Here is a 23,129-nt window from a genome sequence, read left to right on the forward strand (position 1 = left end):
CGCTCTCAATTGGAGACCAAGAAACTTGGGAACATTTAAGGCAGGGTTGCTAAATGCTAACCCCTCCAAATAACCTCCCCTTGGACAGTTGTCATGAAAAAAAAGGCGGTGAAGCCAGCAAGTGAAAATAGTCTGATGGGTGTTTTTCAGTCTTATTTCCCTTCCTTCTACCAGCTTTTTGAAAACGGTCTTCTTCTGAGCGACAGTCAGCACACTGCCAGACTAGGACAGGCGAGACCTGGGTTCAAATCCTCCTTCAGCTCTGAAACTCATCAGGTGAATTTGGACTAGTCTCTCCTTCACAGAGTTGGTGGCACACCCCGCTCTCTTCAGCTTCATTACCCCCTTACTGTGCTCTATGTGTTGGTCCTCCGTTTGAGTCAGTTGTTTTTCCTCAGCCTAAACTACCTTGCAAGAATGCTGTGAGGAGAAAATTGGGGAGGGGATTAGGAAAGGTTGCCAAACTTCACCCTCCCCATGAGGCTTTTATGCCATAGAGTCCACCCTCCAATAATAACAACAACAACAACAACAACAACAACAACAACAACAACAACAACAACAACAACAACAACAACAACAACAATTTATATACACCCTTCAGGTATATAACACCCACTCAGAGCAGAGTTGTTATTATCCCCACAACAATCACCCTATGAGGTGGGTGGGGCTGAGAGAGCTGTGACTGACCCACAGTCACCCAGCTGGCTTCAAGCGGAGGAGTAGAAATCGAACTCAGTTCTCCAGATTAGAGTCCTGCTGCTCTTAACCAGTACACCAAACTGGCAACTTAATGCCACAATTAGAGTGGTTCACAAAGTGTGTTATTATTATCCTCACAACAATCACCCTATGAGGTGGGTGGGGCTGAGAGAGCTCTGAGAGAGCTGTGACTGACCCAAGGTTACCCAGCTGGCTTCAAGCGGAGGAGTGGGGAATCAAACCCGGTTCTCCAGATTAGAGTCCCGTGATCTTAACCACTACACCAAACTGGCCTCACCTTGAGGTTGGAAACCCTAGAGAGGATATGTATACTTCCTCTCTGAGCTCCTTGTAGGTGGAGGGTGGGACAAAAACATCATAGCTGACTAGCTAGCTAGAGACAGAGAGATACATAGACAGACAGACTGGTGATTCGCAAGGCCAGATTTATGTACGGTGGAGAACGAGATGATAGAATCGATTGTGCCACTTTGGACTGCGGGGGTGGCTTCTGGTTGTGATTACTGTTTAGGATTAAAAATCTGGCCTGTCAACAGAAAACTAGTATAATGTTGAGAACGGTGCTTATTCCCCCCCCCCACCCTGTTGCCACGACGATTTGCTCGTTGCAGGGAGATTTTCACTTAATAATAATAATAACATTTGATTTATATACTGCCCTTCAGGACAACCTAATGGCCACTCAGAGCAGTCTACAAAGTGTGTTATCATTATCCTCGCCGCTTTCTGAAACGTGAACCCTTCCTTGCCTGAAACCTGCAATTGCGGCGTTTGTCCCAACACCTTATTCTCTTGCATGTGTGAACACTGCCGAGGCCGGATGATGCTGGCCGAAGCAAAGCCCCCCCCCCGTGCAACTTAGCGGGGGCTCAGAGTCTTTCTAAAAACTGCCCTGTGAAGCAACTCCACGTGTCTGCCTTCCCAACCAGAAATCCACGGCCCTTGTAGGTATCTTGCTGGCGGTGGGCAAGCTGCCATTTACACACGAGCCCCTGAGTTCATGCCAAGTTGAACAGAGATCTCTGGCGTCTCCCACCCTTCTCTCAGGAGAGCTCCGGGGAAGTGCCGGAGGAATTCTTTCCAACTTGTCATTTTGGAGCTAGGAGGCAGCTTCAGTCACCGGGCCTGGCCAGGACGGCCGTGGCGGCGCCACTTAATGATGGGTCCGCTGTCCTCCGCCTTCCTCTTGGACCACCTGCGATGACTCCTTGGCACTCCTGCTTCTCAGGTGATTACAAAGTGTCAGAAGGAACTATGATAATTGCTAGAGACGGAGCTTCGATATTAGGCTCCTGGGAAGGGTGCATTCGGGATCCCTTTTTCCCACCAAGCAGAAACGGATTGATCTCAGGCCATGTGAGGGTGGGTGGAGGGAGGGGGAATGAAGGCTGCCGGGGAGGTGTCGGCTTTATGGCAGCTGTGCAGAACCACCACGCCCAGGGAGTAAACAGTACAGCTGGGTTCGATGAAAGCCTGAATGGAGCAGGTGCGGGGAGGATGAAGTGAGAGATAGGCCGGGTGGTGGGAAGTTGTGGAGGAGGCAAGGAACAGTTACCTCGAAGGGACTAGCTTCATGCTGGGAGCTGCACCCTTGGTGTGACCTTTGGTGGAACTTTTGGACCTGCCGCCTGCCGTCTCCCAACTGATTTATTGCTCTAGTGACTTTTTGCCCCCTAAGCTATGGTTCACTTTGTGCAACTGATCAGCAGTGGAAACAAAGACACCAGAGTCGGACCAATCTAGCATGACACCCTCCTTCTGAAAGTAAGCCGCAAGCGGGACACAAAGGCCGCAGGTCTCACCCATTATTGATCTCCAGCAACTGACAATCTGGGGTACACTCAGGGCCGGTGCCAGGGTTTCTGGTGCCTGAGGTGAGACACCTACTTGCGCCCCCCCCCCCCCCGCTAACCAACTTGATATTGTAGGCTTAAAAATGCTGAATTTTAAATACATCTCCAAAATTATACCTTTTCCGGCTTTTCCAGCCTGCTTTCAGTATTCTTGGTGATTGGGAGGGGCAGCGGCGTAGCGTGGTTGTGATGTCATCGCGCAGAAGCGTCCCCTCACCTGAGGCGGGCAGCAGTGGCGAAGGGGCAGGGAGGCGGCCTGCTTCTCCACTCACCTTCCCGCTCACTGCCACGCTGCCAGGGCGCCCAACTCACCAGGGGCCGAGCTGAGGCGGGCGGTAGTGGCAAAGGGGTGGAGAGGCAAGCGGGGACGTGGCCTGCTTCCAGGTCGGGATGTGGTTGTCGGGGGCCAGCATAGCGCCTCTTTTAGACTTCAGCATTCGAGGTGGCTGCCAGCACCACCTCCATGGATGCGCCGGACCTGGATACACTGCCCCTGAAGCTGGAGGTTCCATTTAGCCATCATGGCTAATAGGTATAAAATTTTACATACATACATACATACATGTGTGTGTGTACACACATACACACACTTTCCCCTAATTTTATATCAGTGCTGTAAACGTAGTAAGGATACATGGATGGATAGGTCTATAAAATGATGTATCTATTATTTATTTATTTACTTCATTTATACACCACCTTTCTCCCCAATAGGCACTTAAAGCAGCTCACATCACTCTCAATTTTTCTATTTTATCCTCACAACAATCCTGTGAGGTAGGTTAGCTTGAGAGGGTGTGTCAGGCCCATGGTCATCCAGCAAGTTTCCATGGCAGAGCGGGAGGTTTGAACCCGGGTCTCCCAAACCCTTGTCTGTCGCCTTAACTGCACTGCTGCACTGGCTGGAGTGTATGGAGTGGAGAGATTGGACCCTGAGCATTTTTTGCATTCCTCTTTCATAACACTAAGTTGGCAGCTGGGGGCAATGAAACGGATTGGCTGGAGATTCAGGGCAGGATAGAAATGGAAATACAGTTTGCAGAACATGCCGTTAGCTTGTGGAACTCGCTGTCACCAGATGCGATGGCAGACAGAATGCCTGATCTGAATGTGATACGGGCAGGATAGAAGAGGTTACTCATGCAGATGTCTGGCACCTCATTTAAATGTGGCCACAGTGTGTGCAATTCTACCATATTTGCAGTGCCCCCTCAGGAACAGGTAGTGAGTGAAGACCCAGTTTAAATGAAACACTGGACGAAGGCAAAGTCACAAGGTTATATTTTTCCGTCCCGCCAGCATCATGCTTCATTTGAGCCTTAGGTGGCTTTCAAGGGGATTGGACAAAGCTGCAGGCGATGGGTTGATAGATGAGTTAGCATTATGATAGCTCAATGGAACTTCCAGGCACTGAGGCAGTCTACCTTTAAAAACCAGATATTGGGGTACAACCACCCCATGCCCTGAGGCTCCTGTTCGTCTGTTGTAGGAAACAGATGGACTAGATCAGATACACCTTCTTCTCACCTTGCAAAGCAGATCTTACGGTTTACTCGGATTCTACCCCCTCCCCCCAGAGCTCTGGATCTGCTAATTCTTGTCCATGTTCTCATGCCCAAGGCATTGAACTACAGATGGAAGAGAGGGCATGGCTTGATCACTGGTTGAGATAAAGCGGGGGTGTGGGTGGAGGGGAGTGGCGGAGTCTTGCTTATACAGCGGCTGAGAGAATCTGAAATGGCCCTGCCTTGAAGAGTTAGATCCAGCCAGTCTTACGAGTTTCCATACCCAGTTCTCACATCCAGAGTTCTGGGTGTGTCCACCCGAGATCCGGATGGATGCAAAGCCAAGTCTAGAGTCCGGATGCCTAGCAGGAAGGGAACTGGCAGTCCTGATTTGCATCCTTAGGAAGTGGTTTGCTTACCCCGATAACTGGGCCAATAACTTAATTTGCAATAACTTCAGTTGGCTCCTGAGGCTGGAGATGAATTTTTATCCTTTGTACAAAAAAAGGGAAATTGTCCCTTTTAGGTAAGTGGTCCCAGTTCTGGGTCAAGCAGGGCAGGAGGGTGAGGGGTTAAGATTCATGGCTGTGCTCAAAAGCCTGCTTTTGGGTATTGTATCAAAACTAAGATGCAAAAGGGGCAATTGATGTATGGGAAGAGGAGGAAAGGAAGGAAGGAAGGAAAAGAAAGAAAAGGAGATATATCTGAAAAATAATAATTCACACACAGTCTGAAATTTAAGGATAGGCAATTGGGATTTTCTTTCCACCCTCCCTAAATGGCACCCCTAATTGACATGGAGACAATGGTAACGTCTTAAGTCTTTGAACCAGTCAGTTTCGCCTATCTAAGGTCTTTAAGCTCTGTTAGATTCATCCAACCCATCTCTTTCAGCCTTGTCAGTTTCACTCAAGCAACTTTAATTCTTTTACTATTTTTCGGTGGAAAATTGGATTCCAGAGAGGCTTAAGGTAAATGAAACCAACAAAGCAAAGCCAGGTTTGACAAAGCCAAGCCAGTGGTGACACTGAGAGATCTCTGTCTTTTGGTGCTACACCTCTGAAGATGCCAGTCACAGCTGCTGGCGAAACGTCAGGAACTACAATGCCAAGACCACGGCGATACAGCCCGGAAAACCCACAACAACCATCATTCTCCGGCCATGAAAGCCTTCGACAATATAGTTTCTAGGCAGTTTAGGTCTCCTGGCTGATAAAAAGAAGAAGGCCCAGACTTCTATTTCATTTTAGTGACATTTTAAGGACAAGACCCATGCTGGTTGGTTTTCAATGCGGTCTGGCTTCCCCACTCCTTTTATTAAAGCTGAACTCGTGTTTGGGCTGTACCTCTTCAAACTGCTGGTGGGGAGCAGTGCACATGACTGAATGCTGCCCCTCAAACCTAATTTGTCAAAGGTAAGGATTCTAATCTCCAAGATATGTTACTTTTCTACGTACCGGATACCTTTTGGGGTGAGGCATTCAGCCACACGATTCCCCATTTGCAACTGGAAATGGTACAGTCCAGAAACAGGCAATACCCTCCCCCCCGCCCCGCCCGACAGTGCAAACTGGAACTTCTTCACAGTGCAGAAATTAAATGTGTAAGTCACGCCAATCAATCAAAGCCTTATCGTCTAACTAGGACAATCAGGTCACTTACGCAAGATTATTGGGGATGGGAAAGGGGAAGGAGGAATACAAATTTGAACAGACTAATCATCGCCTTTAGAAATGTTCAGCCAGTTCTTGCTTCACTGGCATCCAACCCTGCCCCCCCTTGCTTCTAGGCTCTCGCCCACAGCTTGAGAACTGCAGCACGAGGCTGTTTCCCAGAGCAGCGTGACTCATTGAGTTTTCCACCTCCTTACCAAACGGGTGCATACTGTTGCCCCAACAGTGTAAACAGAAGAAAATAAAAGGATGCAAATAACTTCTTCTCCCCCCACTCCAACAAACTTGTTGTAAGGCCAAAAGGATGTGTTGTTTTTGCATTTGTGCATGCTATACCGCACCCCAGGAACCTGACCGTAGAGAGGGCGGATAATCCGAATGTATGTCACGGTTGGAAGAGCAAAGAGACTGGTTTAGGCTTCCAAGTCCAAGTCAGAAAACGGGCCCATCTCCTACTGGTTGGGAAAGACATGTTGGGTGATATCTGCATTTGCAAAGGTGACTGTCACCAATGGGATAGATAACTGATGTCACAAGGTACCTGGGGACCTGGAGTTTATCTGGTTGCTTCTGATTTGTCCAAAGTGCTTTGAGTTGGGTTGGGTATACGGCACCCAAGTTACTTCGAGCTGTGCTCCCAAGACTGTGTTTCAAGCTTGCTTGAATGTGAGTAACCAAGATGTCCCACCCCAAAGTTTCACATCCAGTATTTGAGACTCTTTTATACAACAGCGTCCTTTGGTAGCCAAGCACTATTCCTGGAGGTCTTGCATGCCTAAAGCCAACAAATGGACCTGATAGGGTTGCCTTGAAAAATTCCTGGATATTGGGGGCAAAGTTTGGGGACGGCAGTGTTTGGGGAGGTGAGGAAATTCAGTCAATAGGAATGTGGTGCCATAGAGTCCACTGTCCAAAGCTGCCATTTCCTCCAGGGGAGCCGATCTCTGTGCTCCGGAGATCTGTTGTAATTCCTCCAGGCCTCACCTGGAGGTTAGTAACTAGGGTTGCCAGCCTCCAGGTAGTGTGAAAACAAAGGCTGCCCCTGTAATAATCCAGCAGGACAAAAGAGGAACAAATCCACGGGAAGCACAATACAGATAATTTAACAATCATTCACAAAAATGTATTGAAAGTGCAAGTGCTATAGATAATTCATAAATATTTCATACAATCTCATTTCATACATATATATCAATGGATCAACCAGGGAACTTTTCTTGGGTACATAGTGACCAACTGGGTACAATATAAAGTCTCTTAGAATATAGTCCTCCCAAGTCCTCCTTGATGTTAACAAGCGGAAAAAGGTGAAGCTGAAAGACGGAGTTCCAGACCACGCCCAATCTAGGGCCGGCTGCACGCTAAAGATTTCGTATCCACTTCCTCAGGAGCGTGTGGTCCGCTTCACTACAGGAGGCAAACACATAATTCAAAAAGACCTGGAGCGAGATGGCATTGCTTTCTCTCTTGCCTCCAGGTAGTGGCTGGAGATCTCCCGGAATTACAGCTGGTCTCCAGGCCACAGAGATCAGTTCACCTGGAGAAAATGGCTACTTTGGGCGGTGGACTCTATGGAATTATGCCATGCCAAGGTCCTTTCCCTCCCCAAAACCCACTTTCTCCAGGTTTCTCCCTCCAGATCTCCAGGAATTTCCCAACTTGGAGCTGGCAACCCTATTAGTAACCCAAAGATCAAAGCAGAATCATTTTTGTTTTGCCACATGGGGGTGGGTGGGTGGGGTCTTCAATCTAATATTGCACCATGGAATGGAATCCTCCTCTTGGTTCTTACTCTTTGAATCTCGGGCACTTTGCCCCAACCCAGACCCGCAGCACTAAGGATTGTGGGAAATGCATCATTAAAAAATGTATGAGTGTCAGGGTGGACTGATGAGCTACAGAGGAAAAGGGTGATGAGTGGTATTAATGGCTACGCTTTTAGTGAAAGTGGAATTCGAAACACCAGTCATTTGCAAAAAGCATGCTGAGGGTGTTGAAGCCTGGTTCTTCACGATCGTTTGGTTAGGGCTGGGCAGAAACAAACGAATCAAGTGCTGAGTCTGCACGGATGGATCATAGCCAAGGGACGAATCAGGGGATGGGAATACAGAAGGTTACCAGGTCTGCATGCTGAGAAGGCCCCTGCTGGGGTTGCCAAGTCCTGCAAACGATGCAAACCGAATTATTCAAAAAGGCTTTTTAACTCAGATAGGAGGGCGGTATTGTAGGGAGGGGGGTCTCAGATGTTTCGCTAATGAATTAGGGGCCATAGACTTCACCATTATGTTGCTTTACATATTATCTGTTGCTTTAAATATGTGCTCCTATATACTTCCTGTGGTCTAATGTCAGTCCTAGAATTGCTTATGTTCTGTTTCAGCAATTCTTCAACCCCGTATTGGATCCTTGCTAATGCTACGTCTTTGTAAACTTATATTTATTTACCCTATGACGTTGTTTATGGAAATGTCCTTGACTCTGTATGGAAACGTCCCCGCAACTGATTGTACTAATCTCACACTACGTAATCCGCCTTGAGTCTCAGTGAGAAGGGTGGACTATAAATGACATAAATAATAAATAATAATAACCTGCTGGTGGGAGGGGGAGAGCCTGCATGTACCTTGTGCCTTCCACATGTGTGTCTTTGTGTGCCCATGAAGTGTGTGTGTGGTCCTAGTGCTTGTGTGATGATGTCATTTCCGGAAGTGATGTCGTCATGCCAGCAGTGGGAGTACTCCCATGCTGAAACTCGGCCTGTTTGGGGCCAAAATTGGTCCCAGACAAAGCATGGGAGCACTCCCATGGCCAGCGCTTCTGGAATTGACGTTGCATCTGCACATGTGCTGCGCATGTTCCCAGGGTACCTCCTGGGGAAGTGATCTCGGGGGGAGGCTTTCCACCTCCTGCTGATTGCTTGATCGGTGGACAACAGGGCAAATCCCCAGGAGATTGCCTGCCACAGTAACAGGGGAACCTTTTCCCTTTACAAACTTCTCATGACCTGGAGAAGTTACTCCTAGAAAATGTTCCCTGGCATGTACCTCTAAGCTACAGCAACACTCTGGACCAATAGTATGTGTGAGAGAAGTGCTGGACCAAGGAATCCCACCTCTGAGAAGAGCCCTGGTTTTGAGCCTCCTAGAACTTGCGGTCTGACTATCTGCCTCACAGATCTTCAGGTTGTCCACTGCTGCTATCGAAGACAATTGGCTGTTTCAATCAACTGTGACTTCAGCTCCGGCTTTTCAAAAATCCTTTCCCAGACCAGAACAGGGCTCCCCAGCTGAACAAACATTGGCCCGTGGCCAGTGACAGCTTTGTTTAGAGATGACAAGGCGACTCTAGGACTGAAGGCCAGGTGGGAAGGTGAGCAAGCTGAAGATTATTCTTCCAACGGCTTTCTTTTACTTGATTGCTTTCTCTGGATCAGGTAACCCTTACCTAAGAATTCTTTCAATACACTTTGGCACTCTCGTTTGCAGGTGGATTTTCCCATGTCACGCAGTAAAATCCAGTTGCAATGTGCATCCAAAGTGCATTATCCAGCATGTGTGAAAGCAGCATTGATTTCAGACTCTCCAATTCTTTTCAGCGCCGTGCTCTTCCGATGGGGGGCTGGCCCCTCAGATTGCCACTTACTTCTGCCCCCAGTTGGATGCTGGAGCAGCTGGCATGCCTTCCCTCGTCATCCCCAGAGCATCTTGAAGTAAAGTGCAGTGACCAGGCAGGCACCCCGGGGACATGCGTGGAGCATGCGCAGATGCAATATCACTTCTGGAAGTGATGTTGCGCCAGCCATGGGAGCGCCCCTATGCTTCGTTTGGGACCAATTTTGGCCCCGAACAGGCTTTCCAGATTCCTGGATCTCATGGAAGTTCAGGAAGCCCCACCGTGCAGTTTGTTTTGCTATGTATCCAGCCAGTTGGGGAGCAAAGAGGGAAGAAGTAGCAGCTGCTTTGGCTCCTGGTGCGTAAGGATGAAGGACAAGGGGCGAGGGGTGGGCAGAAGCAGGGAAGAGGGCAAGATGGTGACAGCAGCAGAGAAAGTGGTGACTATGCTACTTAAATCTGCAGGTTGTGGCCGCCATCTTGTCTTGTCTTTTTATGGGGTCAGGCCTGGCCCCCCACTTCTAGCATTCCGGTGCAAGACGCCTGTTCTCAAATCTTGCATTTGCTCAGCATTCTTTAACAAAAATAGATAGCTTTGTTTTGCATTCGAGGTGGCCAAACTCTCCATGCTACAGTTGGGAATGGTTATTAAACACACACAAAGATTAGGAGGACATCCGTTGGATATCTGAAAATCTTTCTGTCGTTTTCTATCGACCCATTCTAAGTCAAGCCCTCTGATGAAGCCACAGTAGGGATCCCAGGTGCCCGCTGGTTTTCCTTCTTGCTCGCTGGTTGCTGGAGACCGGCGGGAGGTTCTGGGCCACCTGTGGAGATCACCCGCCACTGGCAGGCACTCTGAGAACACACGCAGTGCGCACGCTCCCAGGTGGAACAATAACATCACTTCCTGAAGTAACATCATCATGCTGGCCGCAGGCATGCTCCCGTACTTTGTTGGAGCCGATTTTGGCCCCAAACAGGCCAGAGTTAGCTCCGCACGAAGTGTGGGAGCACACTTGTGGCCAGTGTGATGACATCACTTCCTGGAAGTGACATCATCACACAAGCACCAGGTGCATGCATGAGAAAACCACCAGAGATGAGGCACGAGGTAAGCACCAGGTCCTTTCTCCCACTGGGGGTGTAGACGCGCCTGGCAACCCTAAGCCACAGGTTGTATGGAGGAACTTCTCCGACCTTCCCCACTCACACTTCACATCGCTTTATTAGTGTGCGTTTGTCCATAGATGTGATGGTGCAGAAGCCGTCTTGCTAACTCTGGGATGGGAAATTCCTAGAGATTTGAGGTTGGACACTGGGGAGGGACCTCAGCAGGGTATAATGCCATAGAGTCCAGCCTCCAAAGCAGCCATTCTCCGCCCCCCCCCCCCGCCTGGGAGAAGTGATCTTTGTATCCTGGAGATCAATTGTAATGGAGGTTGGCAACCTTATGCAGAAGGCCTTATCTGTTAATCTGATCTGCTATGTTTAACTGTTCGGAAGGCCTTATCTGGAATTGTGTTTGGGGAGGGAGCTGTGACTCCTGGGGCTCTAAAGGAAGCTGTGGTGAGGCCCCTGTTAAAGAAACCACTGGATCCCGCCGACCCGCTCAGTTACCACCCACTCTCGAACCTCCTGTTTCTGGATAAAGTGATTGAGCGGGCAGTGGAGAAACAGCTGCAGAATTTCCTGAAGGAGACCTCAGCTCTGGATCCCTTCCAGTCGGGCTTCCGCCCGGGCCATAGGACCGAGACACTGCTGGTCACCCTCACGGACGATCTTTGCAGTCACCTGGATTGAGGTGGAACGATGTTGCTGATTTTACTAGATCTTTCAGCAGCGTTTGATACAGTCGATTATGATCTTCTGACCCACCACCTTGTCGACGTGGGAATTCAAGGGATGGCATTACAGTAGCTTGTCTCCTTTCTCCATGGTTGGAGACAGAGGGTGGTTCTAGGGGAGAAGTTGTCATCCCGCTATCCACTAGTATGTGGTGTGCCACAGGGGGCAATACTCTCCCCATTATTGTTCAACATCTATATGCGCCAAGCTGGTGTGAAGTTTTGGGCTTGGGAGTCATCAGTATGCTGATGACACCCAGCTATACCTGTGGCTGTATGGCCAGCCTGGATCGGCCCCGGATATCCTGGAGTATGCTTTTGAAGCCGTGGCTGGATGGTTGAGGCAGAGTCAGCTGAAGTTAAACCCCTTGAAGACAGAGATCCTGTACTTGAGTTGCGGGAGTGTGGATTTGGGGCCCAGGCTTCCTACACTCAGTGGGGCAGTGCTTACACCGGCTCCGAGAGTTAGGAGCCTGGGGGTGATCCTGGATGCCTCCTTGAAAATGGAGGCCCAGGTCATGGCAGTTGCCAGGTCGTCATTCTTCCATCTCCGACAGACCAGACAACTCACCCCCTATCTTTCAAACCACGACTTAACTACAGTGGTCCAGACAATGGTCACCTCTAACTTAGACTACTGTAATACACTCTATGCAGGGCTTCCCTTGAACTTGATCCGGCGGTTACAACTGGTCCAAAATGCGGCGGCGCATGTCATCTTCACCGGAGAGCCTTCTAATGTACATGTTACACCGGTATTGCACCAGCTGCATTGGTTACCAGTAGAGTACTGGATCAGATTCAAGGTTTGGGTATTAACCTATAAAGCCCTATGCGGACTAGGACTGGTGTATCTGCGGGACCGCCTCTCCCTATATGAGCCCTAGAGGATGCTTTGATCCAGCAACAAACAGCTGTTCATGCTCCCTGGCACCTGGGAGGCCCGCCTAGCATTGACCAGGGCCAGGGCCTTTTTGGTCCTGGCTCCAACCTGGTGGAATGCTCTGTCTAAAGAGACTAGGGTCCGACCAGATTTGTTATCCTTCCGCCAGGCCTGCAAGACGATGCTGCTCTGTCAGGCGTATGGTTGACGCTGGTTGGGCCTCCCCACTGGCCAACTAGAGGAATACATGCCCCCCCCCCCCCAGCCTGTTAAATACTTTGGAGATGGTCGGGTGGTGGTTATTGGAGAAGTCTGCTGCGGCTGTGTTTTAAATATTTATGTGGTTTTATTGGTTTTAAAGTTATATGTATTTTAAATTACTATACCGATTGCAATCCACCCTGAGTCTGCTGATGCGGAGAGGGTGGAACATGAATTGAATAAAATAAATAAATAAATTTGATAGAGCTTTGGACGCAGAAGTTTCCAGAATCAACTCCCAGCAACTCTAGTGAAAAGCATTAGGGAGTAGGGGACATGAAAGACCTCCCCCCTTGACACCCTGGGGGCCCACCTCCTGGTCAGAGTAGACAAAACTGACTTAGACAGTCCAAGGGTCTGAGTCAGTATCAGGATGCTTCATGTGTAAGACCAGATTCCTGTTGGGAAATGACCAAAGCATATGGTGCTGAGGTGGCCAAACTTTACAGTAATTTCTGCTCACCTCATTTCTTAGCCCCTTCACACAGCTCCAGTGTATAGGAAAGCCTTTGCCCTGCTACCAGCTTTGTCTTTTTAAACTACCCTTCCCAGATACCTTTGCATCTCCCAACACGTGCTCTTCACGTATCAGATGTCTCATGTAGAGAGACTCTCAGTCTTCCCCCAAAGTTAGGTCAAATATTGCTTTGATAGCATCTGAACATATGAATCGATGCTCAGGTTGTAGTAGCGGGACTGCCCAAATGCTATGGCACCTTCGATGTGAACGAGATGACTCTGCCATGAGTTTTTGTGGTGTGTTTTGTCAGATGAACGAAGGAGATAGGTTATGTTCAACGGCAATGACAGGAATGCTCACCCAGTTATTAGGTCCAAATAATAAATTATTGCACATAGTCCTAAATGATCTACATTCCAGCTCTACTGTTTTCTGAAATCAGTCACAGACTCACTTAATGGCTTTGAATGGGTGAAAATTGAGTTGTAGGTACGGAGAAGATAAGGTAGATTGGAAATGTTGACAGGCAAGAAGCAGCAGATGTAATAGTTGTTTGTGTGTGCGGGGAGAGAATCAAAGGCAGGCATTCAAGAGGTCTCCAGTGTGTTAAGGTATAATGGAGTGTTTGTTTTAGCACAAGGGAGCGGCTTTGCATGGAACAGTACCAAGTTCAGTCCCGAGGATGCAGTGTTAGGGAAAGGCTTTTTCTTCCTGTGTCCCTAGAGAGTCACTGCCTATCATACAGATCAGCCTATGTCTACTGAAAACTACTACAAAACCATAAACTAATGACTGAGAGATGAACGATTCAGTCGTTCAAATGAGCCGTGGTTTTCAGACTTTGCAGTTTCCCACCACAACTCGCAAATCCAGTGTTTCTGCCACGGAGTTTCTATGCATTGCAAAGAGTTCTGGGACATACTCCAGAGGTGGGTCACACAGGGCAGTGGGGGGACCTATTGGGCCACACCCTCACTGAGTTTGAGTTGAGAGTGCTCCCGTATAACTCTCCCCCTCCGGATATGCATTGGCTGGGAAGAGGGGTAGTGGGGAGCAAGCTTGGTATAACAACGACAATGACAATAAAAACAACATACTATTTAAATACTGCCCTTCAGGACAACTTAATGTTCGCTCAGAGTAGTTTACAAATTGTGTTATTATTATCTTCATGACAATCACCCTGTGAGGTGGGTGGGGCTGAGAGAGCTCTGAGAGAGCTGTGACTGACCCAAGGTCACCCAGCTGGCTTCAAGCGGAGGACTGAGGAATCAAACTTGGCTCTCCAGATTACAGTCCTGCTGCCAAACAGGTAGTGGAGAGTATTTCAGAGAACCCTGTCCTCCGTTACTGGTCTTCTCATTAAGGAAATCAGATAACCTTTAAGAAATCTGAGAAGTCTCCCAGATGTAATTTGGAAGGCGTTGCAGTAGGAAAGAGATTTTGAGTGCAGAAAATATGAAGCCGGTCCATCTAGCTCTGTTTTGTCTACTCTGATGGCAGTTAATCCCCAGGAGTCTTTTCTGACATTTTCCACCTGTGGTTTACTTGGGGATACGGGGGACAGAACCCAGCACCTTCTAGATGCAGTGAACCTGCTCTAACACTGAGCTCTGGTTCCTCCCACTATGTTCTTGATGAGGCCCTTTTGGGTGATGTGGTTTTGAGCAGGTTTTTTATGTGTGTGCAGGCAATGAACGATCCAGTTATTAGAATTCATCGTTCAGGACATGGAAGGAAAAATTGCATTTAGCATTTCACTTCACAGATTAAATAGGATGCCAAATCTTATTTCCAGGCTGGTGTTCTGAATAAGGTACTCTTTGAATAGGCAAACTACAGAGAGAGAGGTTTATCTACAGCTGCAAGAGGTTAAATGAAGTGAGAAATACTCGAATTCCATGTAGGATGTTATGGTTAATTGTCAGATCACATTCGAGTAGTAAACGTTAACAAGACCTGGTATTTCTCATCTGTCAAGATATGAGGTTAATGGCCCATGAGAGGAATATGGATGCTCTTGGGCTGATGAGATTACACAGTTTGTTGGGCAAAAATGGGGTGCGGATGAAAATAAGGGTGAGAGAAGGACATAACATCTCTGTCCGGTCTGGAGAAGCACGTGGACCAATGAGCTGGTGGCCAAAACATTCCACAAAAGAGAGACCCTGCTATTGGGTGATATGAAACTGCCGGGGCTGCTTGTATTCAAGAGGCTGGACCCAGAGAAAATATAAGGACCACCTCGTCGTTGTTCAACATCTTTACTTTTCGCTTTGGCTTCAGAATCTGCGCTACATTTTGGTGAGTCCTGCTTCCCGTTCTCCCCTTCAGACACATGAGTCGAAAACATCTGGAGATGATTCTGGAAAGTACTGCAAGGTGAAACTTGGAGAACAGATGTTTCAGTTCTAGGGCCTTTGTTGATCTGGGTGATGCTCCAGGCAGATGTGCAACTCCCCCCCCCCAATTCTCCTTCCTATTATGCTTAGAGGCAGCGGGTTGAACTCTTTTTATAATGGGAATATTTCCTTCAACATACCTGGAAAGAGAAGTTGCATTTTGATGAAGTTAAGAGAGTGAGGATAGGTAGACATAAGAAAGTGGAACTAGACATGCCCCCATGACGTTTGTATCCCTCTGTTTCCCTTGATTTATTCTTCTGTACTAACAAAATGCTGTCCATTATGACACGCAGCAGAGATTGGGAGGAAAATCTTATCTATTGCAAAGACTCCTGGGTTGTGGTGCATACCTGTGTGCTCAGAGCCCCCCACCCATTGTAGGGCTTTTCGATATTGTGAAACAACATTCTGTAACAGTTCAGGGCAAGCATACTGGGGAAAACGGAGGTGAAACTGGCAGAGCCTTCGGGGAGGCAAAGAAGAAATAAACAAAGCCCCTGAGCGGTGATATTTTCAGGCTCTTTAGAGAGGGGAAATTGACAAAGCCTTCCCATTGGTCTTTTAGAACTCGACTTCCCGGCTAACATTGCGCCTCCCTTCACTTGAGCGTCCTCGTGTAATTTGTCTTGTTTAGAGAGACTCACTGTTATGGAGGGAAACTTGGCTCTTGCCCTCGGTCATCTTGCGTACTCATATCTGCCCGTCCCCTTGCTTACTTACTAGATTTATACCCTTCCTGTTGGTTTGGTTAGACTCATAAGGCAAGGTGCCTTAAAAGGGAAAGCCAGAGTGTTATAATGGTTAGTGTACTTTGGTTCACAACACCACTCCAATATGAAGGTTATTGGGTGACCTTGGGCCAGTTATTTTCTCTCTCTCTCTCTGCATAGCACCTTATGGAGTTACTGAGGGGATAAAATAGAAGAGGGAAAAATCCTGTTGAGCTCTTTGGAGACTAGATACATTCTGGGTTCTGTTTCTTGGTTACTCAAGAGTATGATAGAGTCGTTAAAACTGGCTTTGACACATGTGGAAAAATGTATACATTCAGTTCCCGCTCATCACTTATTCCATCGTATCCTCTTTCTCAATGTGCATTATTCGTCTATTCAGCCTTCTCCCACATTCATCCATTGCAGTTTCTCAACCTTTCCTCTGTGTGTGTGTGTGTGTGTGTGTGTGTGTGTGATGTGCTGTCAAGTCACCTCCAACCTATGGTGACCCTATGAAGGAAAGACCTCCAACCTATGGTGACCCTATGAATGAAAGACCTCCAAAATGTTCTATCATTAACAGACTTGCTCAGATCCTGCAAACTGGAGGGTGTGGCTTCTTTGATTGAGTCCAGCCATCTCGTTTTAGGTCTTCCTCTTTTCCTGCTGCCTTCCACTTTTCTTAGCATGATTGACTGTTCCAGAGAATCTTGCCTTCTCATGATGTGACCAAAGTATGATCGCCTCCGTTTTGTCATTTTAGCTTCTAGGGAGAATTCAGGCTTGATTTGATCTAGTACCCACTTTCCTACCCCCCTATTTTTCTACCATCACCCTCTCAATCATTCCTCCCTGCTCCTAAGACCTTCCAGTATTGGGTCTTAATTTTCCCAGATTGATGAAGCAGTGTTCTAAGATCCTTGCGGCTGTATTTCAGGTTGGTTGCTCAAAATGACGACTTCTTTGGAGAAGGCGCTGGCCACAATTGTTGTCACCTTCCACAAATATTCTGGAAAGGAAGGCGACAAGTATAAACTCAACAAGAGAGAGCTAAAGGAACTTCTGCTGAACGAACTTCCTGCATTCAATAGTGTAAGTTCATTTTGTGGTGGGAGTTAGTGCTAGTGAGGAGAAGCCGCAACATTAAACTCACCTAATCTATCCACACAATCTTTAGGATTAGTTAACAAGTGGATGATGCTTTGCTAACGCCAAAGGGAATGTTCACAACTTGCAGACAGCAACTCAGTTCCAAATCTTACTCATTAACTTAAGCTGTCATCCAACCAAGATATACTTTGTTTTCCTAATGAAGTGCATACACAAGGCAATGTATACTTTTGCAATTTTAAATTGGTTGGGATCAAATTAGTAGCTGCTGAATCCAAGACACAATGCCTGTGAATTTCTCCAGGCTTTGCCTTAATCTACTAGGTTTGTCCCACTTTAGCACCTGTCTTTCCTTGAGAGATGAGTAATTATAAATACAGATGACAACCTTAGGGCTAAACTACACACTACATTTTACACGATTTCACCACGGAGCAAACCATGTTGTGGTCCCGATCCATTGCTTTTACATAGAGTTGTCACTGGGGACTTGCAGCTACAATATGGCTGCCAGTCCCCATTGGGCACTTATGCTGCTGTACCATAGTGGTTAAGTGGTAGGGCTGTGAACCAGCACTCTGTTGGTTCGAATCCCACTGCAGACATGAACACAGTCAGTGGTGTTGGGTAAGCCACTCCTCTCAGCCCCAGCTCCCCAGCTGTATTCTAGGGATAATAATAAAACTTTGTTCACCACGATGAGAGGGACAGTAATCAGTCAAGAAGAACGGTATAGAAGTGCAGTTGTTGTTACATACAGTTTGGTCCTTAAATGGAGAGCAGGTTTGGCTATTGGGAATGGGAAACTGTTCAGATAAAGCTTTGGTGAGGAAGTGAACCTTGAAGGAGAAGAGGTGTGGTTATTTATTGATCAATTTACCTTATTTATTGTCTGCTTTTCTCACTGAGGTTTAAGGCGGATTATAAAATTAAAAACAATGTTTATTTATTTTTAGCCCATCTTTCTCACTGAAACCCAAGGCAATAAAAACAGTAAAAAACATATTTAGTTATTTATTATTTTATTTATTTTATTCAATTTGTATTCTGCCCTTCCCACACCAGCAGGCTCAGGGCAACAAACAAAGCCACAAAATTTGAAAAAATGCAATAGAAACAGCATTGCCTAAACGTTTTCACGGATATTACGAGTACAAATCTGCCACTTGATTAACAGCATCATTGCTTTATAGAATATATCACATACGGTGCTAGAAGAGCAATCTAACCAGTTTGATAGAGCACACTAACTAATGAATCAACTAAACATTGCAATCCTACTTTCAAATAGATAGACGATGGATGTATGGATGGGGCAGGCTTCAGGAAGAGTGCAGGGGAGCATGGTATATTCTTGGATACTGTATATTCTTAGAACTTGGATATCTTAATTGCCCGTTACTTCTACGGACCTGTTACCCAACCTGTACGGATGAACTTTAAAGATTTTCTTTCTGATGATCCCAGAAACAAATGGATGGGGCAGAGTTCCAGAAAATCATGAGTGACCTGGACCACAACAAGGACAATGAAGTAGACTTCCAGGAGTTCTCCTGCTTTCTGGCTTGTGTGACAATGGGGTTTGACGAGTTCTTTAAGAGCTGCCCCAAACTTCCACTCCTCAAGAAATAGATCCATTGGATTGAACGGCTGAACATTCCAAGACCAATTAAATAAACGTTCTTTTTACTATCCCGGGTCTTTCTGTCATTTACTCCTTGTGGTTCTTGGAGAATCTTTAGAGGGTTTATGCAGTGAACTCTGATTGGCAACTCAAAAAACCAAAACCTATAGTTTGAACTGATGATCATCATCAAAGACTGATCCATGATTGAAGACCCTGTAATAGTAGCTAAACAGCTGTGCTTATGAAAGCCTGAGTGAGCCAGTGGACAGTGAATTACTGTCAGGTGCGTAGCATCACCTGTCATGACCAGCTGCATCCTGCTGTTATGGTTATTGGCCAATTCCGCACGGCTTACCTGAAGCTGGAACGTTGCGGGACATTGCGGAACATGCCAGCAAAAATGCGAAAGATTGCGTTTTCTCGTGCGAGTTTTGCGCGATGTTGCGCAAAACTCACGCAAGAAAATGCGATCTTTCATGTTTTTGCCGGCATGTTCCACAATGTCCCGGCTTCAGGTAAGCCATGCGGAATCGTGCGGAATAGCTGTGTGGAATAGCCTGATGCTTTATGTATGGTTAAAGGCTGAGATTATTAGTTGACTGAACTGCTTGCCATTTGGACCTGTGATGGGAAAGTATGCAAGGGAGGTGGTGGTTCCTGCTGTTATCTGTATGCCTCTTTGAACTGCACGAAAAGCCTCCCTCGTTAGTCTGGGAAGAGGTGCCTGCATAAGAGGTACCTTGGAAAATCCCATACATCATTTCTGTTGCTTTTCTTGCCGAGATGCTTTCCCACCGAATATAGATGACAGTCAGACAGGAGGGAGGGGTTTAGAGGATGCCCGTGCTTTTAAGACCTATATACGTATGGTGTTTGTATTCCTGGCAAAGATGGAGTAAGTGCATGACACTAGTAGCTTTTTAATAAAGTGCTTTTAGTGCTTGCAGTCAAGTCTTTGAGAGTTACTTGGCATCCTTACAATTACCTCCACAGGGGGTTTGGCAGAGTTCTCTCCTTGCAGACTTTTGTTACTGGCTTACACACAGAGATGAGAAGCTGCAATGCAATGCGGAACAAATTGCGTAGGAGACTCTACCACTTCCTCCAACTCTCCCACCCCGGAATTAGCTGGATGCATTTTGTGCAACGGCTGGTTCTGAATCAGCCCTCTTGCAGACTTCCAAAATGTTGAGAGCGACAACCTTCCCCTTTAAAGCCTGACATTTCCAAAAATGCCAATGAATTGGCAACAATAATAAAATTTAACATTTGTATAGTGAGTTCATTGCGCTTCATGTATGCCAGCTTGTTGTAATCCCTGTCCCATAAGGCAGTACACACCCTCTGAAATTTCATAGATGAAAATTGGGAGATGCTTGCAAGACACCTGCTCTTATCCCAAGGATCACTGCCCATGGTTTTCTTCCTCGTCATAATTATATATTGCAGAAGGCTCCTCTTGATACATTCGGATCATTTTCTTTGAATTAGCTATCCTTTGCGAAGCAAAGACAGTGTTTGTTCATTTGGTGGGAGATATGCTTTCCCTAAAGTAATGGTCTTACAATTAGAGATGGGCACGAAACAAACCACGGAACAAAATTCCGTATGGAATGGCTGGTTTGTTTGCACCAAAACACGCGTTCCGTGGGAACATGGCCAGGTTTGGAGTTTCACAGACCTTCCGCCAGTTTCAGCCCATTGGCTGAATCCGGCACAGGGTCTGTGAAACTGACAGCCCCAGCACAGGAGAAAGTAACTGTCATTTCACAGACCCTGTGCCGGTTCCAGCATAGGGGTCTGTGAAACTGGCAGCCCATTTCTCCTGATGTCCGGGCTGTTCGTTTCACAGACCCCGTGCTGTGGGTCTATAAAACGGACATCCTGGGCAGCAGGAGAAACTGATAGCCTCTTTCTCCTGCTGCCCAGGCTGTGTAGGGTCTGTAAAACTGACAGCCCCGGCAGCAGGAGAAAGGGGCTGTATGTTTCAAACGCCCAGCACTGGCTTCAGCAGCCAATGCAGGGCGGTTGAAATGCCATGGAACAACGAACCACGAACTGGGAAAAGGTCGGAAGTTCATGGTTCGATATTCCGTGGAACGCTATGAACCACGAATCACGTGGTTTCGGGTTTTTTGTTCCGTGCCCATCTCTACTTACAATATGTTATCACTTGAATGTGTATTTCAGCAACTACAGCATGTGAAGTGGCAAACTGCACATTGTGTGGCATCTTCCTGCACGTGCATTGATGGGGATGTACACTAGGGGCAAAATTCTTCCAACCCAGGCTTGCCAACCTCCAGATGAGGTCTAGAGATCTCCCAGAATTATAATTGATCTCCAGACTACAGAAATCAGTTCCTCTGGAGAAAATGGCTACTTTGGAGAATGGCCTGTATAGCATTATACCCCCTTGAAGTCCCTCCCGTCCCCAAACCCCACCCTCTGCAAGCTCCACCCCCAAATCTCCAGGAATCTCCCAAGACGGAATGGGGCAACCCTACTTCCACCCCAAAGCATTTTAAAGAAGGTATTGACCAAAGTAAAAAATAGGGATGAAATAGGAACCATAATTTACCAGCGAGAGTGACCAGAAACAGAGAGTGTCGCTGGTAAATAGGGACCATAGGAGGATATGTTAATGTTATCTTCATGTTGCAGATAGGAAGTAGGAACCGAAGGGGTTTGGCTAAGATCCAAGCCATATGAAATACGGAGGATCTGCTTAGGGGTTGCCAGATGTATAATTGAGCTGTGCAGCCATCCAATATGGGCTGCGTATGTGTAAAGTGCCATCAAGTCACAACTGAGTGAGGGTGACCAGCAAGGGGCTTTCAAAGCAAAGGAGAAGCAGAAGTGGTTTGCCACTGCCTTTCTCTGCAGAGTCTTCCTTGATGGTCTCCCATCCGAGTACCAACCCTGTGTAGCTTCCGAGATCTGATGAGATGGGGCTATACCAGGGGTGGCCAAACTTGCTTAATGTAAGAGCCACACAGAATAAACATCAGATGTTTGAGAGCCGCAAGAAATGATGCACTGAAGTGACTTCAGATGAAGAGGTGGGTTTGGGGGAGTGTCCTGAAAGTGACATCACAGGAAGGGGTGGGGTTTTGGTGCAGTATGCTGGAAGTGACATAATCAGAAGTGGTGAAGGTTGGGAAGAGCCATCACCTGACCTCTGACTTGGAAGTGACATCACGAAAGTGATGTCACATCCTTGCTAGGCTTCACCCCCAAAGTCCCCAGGTATTTTCTGAGTCAGACCTGGCAACCCCCAAATTTTTATTGAAAATATGAAAGACATGGAAAGAAAGTAAAAAAGAAAGAAAGAAGGAAAAAAGGAAAAGGGAGGGAAAGACATGGAAAGAAAGAAGGAAAAAAGGAAAGGGAGAGAGGAAAAGACACGGAAAGAAAGGAGGGAAGGGAGGGAAGGGAGAGAGGGAAATAACCTAAACTAAAATGTATGGTCATGGCGATACTCAGAAACCTCTGGGAGCTGCACAATATGTCTAGAAGAGCCACACGTGACTCTTGAGCTGCAATTTGGCCACCCCTGGGCTATACCATGCCACCTTCCCTCCCACCAGTATGAATTACAACCATGGCATTTGGGAAGGTGGGGTTTTACTTTCCTCCTGCACCATTTTCTCAGTTGGACGCCCCCCCTCCCAAGATCCTGCAAGGCCCATTAATTAAAAAAGGCAGGTTTCTCCCTTCCCCACTCCGGAAGATTAAAGCTGTAGTGGAGGGCGCTTCCAAATGGGCCTGGGAGAAACATTTGTGGGTGCAACAGCCTCAATCCATACCAAGTCCCCCGTGCCTCCCTTTTGCAGCTTAGCTTTGCAGAGTGCTGATCCACAGCACCCCTTCGGCCGCCTAGTGACTTCATAGCAGAGGTAGGATTTGAACGAGGGGCCTTCTGATTCGTAGCTCGGTTTGCTCTCAGCTGCAGTGTGGCGCTTATGAATCTATTCCTGCTGGATTCCAGAACCGCAGGTCAACCAGGTGAAAGTCTTCTGAAGGACTAAAAGGCTAAATATTCAGGTAAAAAGGAAGGACTCGGTGGGTGGCATGGCTGTAGGGGTCCGGAAACAATATCCCCACCCGGTGTTTGTGGGTGGTTTACAACGTCTGACTTTGTTCTCTGAGGATCTTGGAACACAGAATGTGCCACATTGTGGAACATGAGATAAAAGAGGCCCCTGGATCAGAGAGAAGTGCAAATTCCTGGGTGTGTCTCTTTCAAACACCTGTCAGACAGGTCCAAAGGAATGCTCAACGTCTCCAGTTAGGTCTGGGCATGTTTGAGTTGGAAGAATGTGGTTAATATGCATCACGGGGAAGAATTCAGTTACTGGGTGCCTCCTAGATATTGGGTGTCTTTTAGACGGATAATACAGCTGTACAGGCATTTTAAGAGCCAGAGTTTGGAGGAGATAACTTTATGTCTTC

At 47.2% G+C, this 23,129-nt stretch overlaps 1 protein-coding gene across 3 annotated transcripts; it reads left to right on the forward strand.

The window, feature by feature from the left end:
• The first annotated feature begins 1,805 nt into the window (after nt 1–1,805).
• On the forward strand, nt 1,806–18,739 carry LOC129337678 (protein S100-A4-like). 3 transcript variants are annotated; one of them, XM_054991583.1, is made up of 3 exons: nt 1,806–1,954; nt 16,875–17,029; nt 18,515–18,739. In XM_054991583.1, exons 1-3 carry the CDS (start codon nt 1,927–1,929, stop codon nt 18,677–18,679), a joined length of 348 nt encoding a protein of 115 aa, XP_054847558.1. In that variant the 5' UTR covers nt 1,806–1,926; the 3' UTR covers nt 18,680–18,739. The 3 variants fall into 3 exon arrangements, with proteins under 3 accessions (XP_054847558.1, XP_054847574.1, XP_054847566.1); XM_054991599.1 differs by lacking the exon at nt 1,806–1,954 and adding an exon at nt 4,558–4,610; XM_054991591.1 differs by lacking the exon at nt 1,806–1,954 and adding an exon at nt 15,059–15,123.
• The last annotated feature ends 4,390 nt before the right edge of the window (nt 18,740–23,129 follow it).

This window comes from Eublepharis macularius, chromosome 1 (genome assembly GCF_028583425.1).
Source record: "Eublepharis macularius isolate TG4126 chromosome 1, MPM_Emac_v1.0, whole genome shotgun sequence".
NCBI lineage: Eukaryota > Metazoa > Chordata > Lepidosauria > Squamata > Eublepharidae > Eublepharis > Eublepharis macularius.